The sequence below is a fragment of the Stegastes partitus genome, unplaced genomic scaffold (genome assembly GCF_000690725.1).
Source record: "Stegastes partitus isolate 25-593 unplaced genomic scaffold, Stegastes_partitus-1.0.2 Scaffold1840, whole genome shotgun sequence".
NCBI lineage: Eukaryota > Metazoa > Chordata > Actinopteri > Pomacentridae > Stegastes > Stegastes partitus.
In genome coordinates, this window is record NW_007579571.1 from 105,583 (window position 1) to 109,708 (window position 4,126).

Sequence of the window (4,126 nt, forward strand, 5' to 3'; positions counted from 1 at the left end):
GCGGATATTCTGGATCACAGCGTGTCTGTACCCGGCTTCAGGCCTCTGCGGGTGGATAGAGCCGTGCTTCTGGGCGGTTCTTGTGACTGAGATCTGTCCCTCAGCTGACGGAGCTGCAGCTTGTGACGTAATCCACGCCACTGTTGCTAGGCTACAGTCCAAACACCCGGAGGCTCTAATAAGAATAAGAATAACTTGAATCGTGTCACCCTGGACTCTGTTTTGCCCACTTTCTACCAATTTGTTAATTGCACAACCCGGGAAAATAAAACATTGGATCTGCTGTACACTAATTCAAAGCGTGGCTGCCACTACTCTGCCCCCCGGGAAGGTCTGACCACAACCTGGTGCTGTCAACACTGAGTATGTCTATGAAGAGGCAGCCGTCTGCACAAGGCCAGCGAGGCTCTGCAGGACCGCTGTGTGACTGGACTGTGCTCTGCCAGCGACTTGGGGACAACACAGATGATATGACGGACTGCAGAACGGACTACATCAACTTTTTTCCAGCATTTCTTAGACTTTTCCAGCTTTCAGTCGATGAAACGCGGCAGCAGGCCTGAATGTGAAACCTACATTTAAAACTTTAAAAGACAAACATACACCTGAACCTGCTGCTTTTTGGGCACAGCGCCCACTGCTGGTAGAAAACCAGTTCTGCAGGACCAACAAATCTCACAGTGACATGTTTGTGGTCCAAAGTAAAGAACAGAAGTCATTTTAATGACTCCAGTCAGTTTTTAGGAGAAGTACAGAGTTCAGCTTACAGACCAGCTGCTGCCACATAGACCCTCCTCCACCCACCCACCTTCAGTGTCTGCTCAGTGTTGTCGAACAGCGTCTGGAAGCTGGGGCTGGTGGGGTCGGCCTGCAGACACACGAAAACGTGGATCAGAAAACAGAGTACATGTCTGTGTTGGCTGGTGAATGTTGGTTCTGTATTTATACAGAAATGACACAGCGTTAGCGTTACCTGTCACTCCTCCCATCACTCACTAAATTCCTCCCATCACTACATTAACCCCTCCCATCACTCACTAAACTCCTCCCATCACTACATNGTTGTGGCTGATAAAATCCTAAAACAAATACTGAAGCTTGGAAGCCTTGCACTTGTTGACTGTAAGACTTGCAGTAAGAATACTGATGTAATAAAAAAAGACTTCCTGGTTGTGTCAAACTGGGTTTGCAGTACAGAGCTCTGGACATCCAGCAGCTGTGAGAAAACACTAATGCACTTCAAGTTTTTCTTTTTTCTGCATGTTGCATGAAGTTAAAGCTGCATAAACTATTTGCAGTCTTTTGAAAGGATCCTTCACGGCGCTAGATGTAAATGTGGATATAATGTATATTCAGTATGACACATATATGATGTGACCAGCATAGACATGAGGAACTTGTGCAGATTTGTGCATGTGTGTGTGCACATACTGTAGGTACGTGTTAAAGTCTACGTGAACATAAATATATGTGTACGTATACATGTAGCTCCTGACCAGCAGAGACATGAGGAACTTGTGCAGGTAGATGATCTGAATGCAGCCCAGACGCATTGTGACCTTCCCGTCCACCTTCGACACGTCGCTGTAGCCCTCTCCCTCCGTTGCCCCCGGAAACAGTGAGAGTTTGAAGCTGAACACCTCCTCACCCATGATGGACACCGCCTGACAGGAAGAGGAAGAGGAGGGAGGCAGGTCAACAACATCTCATGGAGTTCGTAACAAATGTCATCTAAATCAGCAGTCCCAACCACCGGGCCGCACAGAGAGGATGAAACCTTTTATTTTTTAATATATTTCCAGCGGAGTCTGCAGGGTGTTTTATTTTGAAAAATGACTTGACCGTCTTCCTGCCACTTCCATCTGTGCTTGTTTACACACTTGACTGTCAGTTTTCACGTCCAACGCTGGACTGAACCTTCAGTCTAACCGCTGCCAAACAGTGGAAAAAAAACCAAACAAAACTAGTGTGAAGAAAAGAGGAAGCGACTCTATGCTGGGACACAAGAAACAGTAAAAACACATCTAGCAATAAAAGGTCATTTTATTCATTTACAACACTTTTGTAATAGAAAAAAACAATCTTATTTGTTATGTACGCAATGACTGGTCCATAGAAAATTGTCTTGCTTGAAACCGATCTGTGGTGTAGAAAAGGTTGGAGACTGCTGGTCCTGACTGACGCTCTGTGAAATAAACCTGACCCTGGTCCAGCTTCATACCTCAAGTTAAGGCTGCAGCAAAGCATCACACGCTGGAGAAAACTTTTCAAAGGAGAGGAATTTCCTCGAGACAGAAACAGACCATGGACGGGGAAACTGATTTCATGGCTCTGATGAGCAGCTTATCGCTGTGGGAGAGAATACAGGTTTTCTCCATCTGTTGGAGCTTGTGGTGGAGCCACAGTACACCCTAAACTAACACTACATTTCAGCCAGTGTCCTGCCAGAGATTTACTACGGAGTTCCTGACCAGGAACCCTGTAAAACTCTGGTACGTAATGTTGGGTACCTTTGCAGAGCTCGTTAGTGTTGTCATGGAAAATGTTAGCAGATTGGCAAGAAGAAGGAGGTGACAGAGTTTTACTGTGTAACTGTGGAAATTTCCCCAGCAAACCTTTTTGTGGACGGTGTTCGGGTTGACGTCTGTTACCACGATGTCTCGGAGTCGAGCGGACACCTCCGTCTCCTTTGCCTGCACCAGCACTGACGCATCGATTCCTGCAGGGAGGACATGACTGTGATTCCTGAGCTAAACTGTCGGCATGATTTCAGTCTTCAGCTACCAGGGCTAGCGTTCGTACCTTGGACTCTGATGTCAGCAATGCTGCAGCGGTCGTCACTGACCACCACGTGGAAACAACCCAGCATGGCGAACAGCTTGAAGCTGAAGATGCTGCCGTCTTTAGCTCCTCTGGACACTGCAGAGAGTCACAGACACACCTGTCAGATACAGAACAGACACACCTGGGAGCAAACATTCAGGACTCACCTGTCTGGCCCTGGTCCATCTTCTCCACCTGTTTTTTGGACTCTCGGTCTCGGGCGGCACGGAGCTGTGGCGGGATGGCGTTGTTCAGGTAACTGATCGTTGACAGCAGAGCTTTGGTGTGAAGGAGGAAATCCAGAGAAGAAAACTCCACCTAAAACAGCAACAGATAAACACCTGAGAGATACCTGTGAACATCTGACAGCCGCTGACAGAAAACATAATGAGTGACCAGCACAAACACAAAGTACGTTAAATCCTCTAAAGTCACAGTTTGAGGTTTTTTTCTTTTGGCTTTTTCCTCATTTTTACCCTCACTGCAGACAGGCTCGTTTTTTACTCCAATATAAAGTCCTGCATCTCTTTAGAAACTACAGACGTCTCCTCTCTGCTCTGCTCATCAGATGTAGAAAGATGTTCCACCATCAGATGAATGTATCTCCACCATCTGGCTCCTCTGGTCTCTGGTTCTGATCCGTGCTGCATCTATTCATTGATCCAGTAGGATGGATTCTCCTTCAGTCTCTCTGAGGAAACTCTGGCTGCAGTGGAGGATCAGACCCAGGAGGAGGAAGGTTCTTGTTCTACAGGATCAGAACCAGGAGGAGGGACGTTCTGGTTCTAGAGGATCAGAACTGGAAGGAGGGAGGTTCCGGTTCTACAGAATCTGCTGCAAAGGCTTTCTATATATTTTCAGGCTGTTTAACTGAGACGTGTGGACAACGGGGAGAAGGTGAGGACCTGAGAGCACTGATCACAGCAGCTCCTGTGTTTTACCTCTTTTTATAATTTTTTAAAGATATTTCTTTGACTTTCCAAATTCAACTTTCTTTCACTTTAGCCTTAAAAATGTAACACAGTGGTTTGTGGGCACTTCTACATTTTCCTGATTCTTTTTCTTTCGGCCTTTTTGTGTTTGGCTGCAGCGTGCAGCTGCTGGCGCTGTCCAGGCCACCGGTGCTGCCCGGAGCGAGGCCTGAACTTCCCGTGGAAATACAAAGGAGGCGCCAGAGATGCCGTGCCAGGGCGAAAGTTAAAGAACGGAGGAGGAATGTGAGGCCTTTGGGGAACAAACTGGACAAGCTGTGCGGCCAGTAGGACCAACAGGACCAACAGGACCAGCAGGACCAAAAGGACCA

The 4,126-nt window shown here is 47.2% G+C and overlaps 1 protein-coding gene across 1 annotated transcript in view; it reads right to left on the reverse strand.

The window, feature by feature from the left end:
* The window catches only part of vps13c (vacuolar protein sorting 13 homolog C), a 99,797-nt gene that overhangs the window by 65,768 nt on the left and 29,903 nt on the right, over positions 1 to 4,126 (reverse strand). The window contains exons 30-33 of the mRNA XM_008302577.1: positions 2,991 to 3,141; positions 2,803 to 2,919; positions 2,616 to 2,719; positions 1,497 to 1,664 (exon numbers count right to left, since the gene is read on the reverse strand). Coding sequence (XP_008300799.1) covers positions 1,497 to 1,664; positions 2,616 to 2,719; positions 2,803 to 2,919; positions 2,991 to 3,141 — 540 coding nt within the window. The remainder of the gene's footprint in view (positions 1 to 1,496; positions 1,665 to 2,615; positions 2,720 to 2,802; positions 2,920 to 2,990; positions 3,142 to 4,126) is intronic.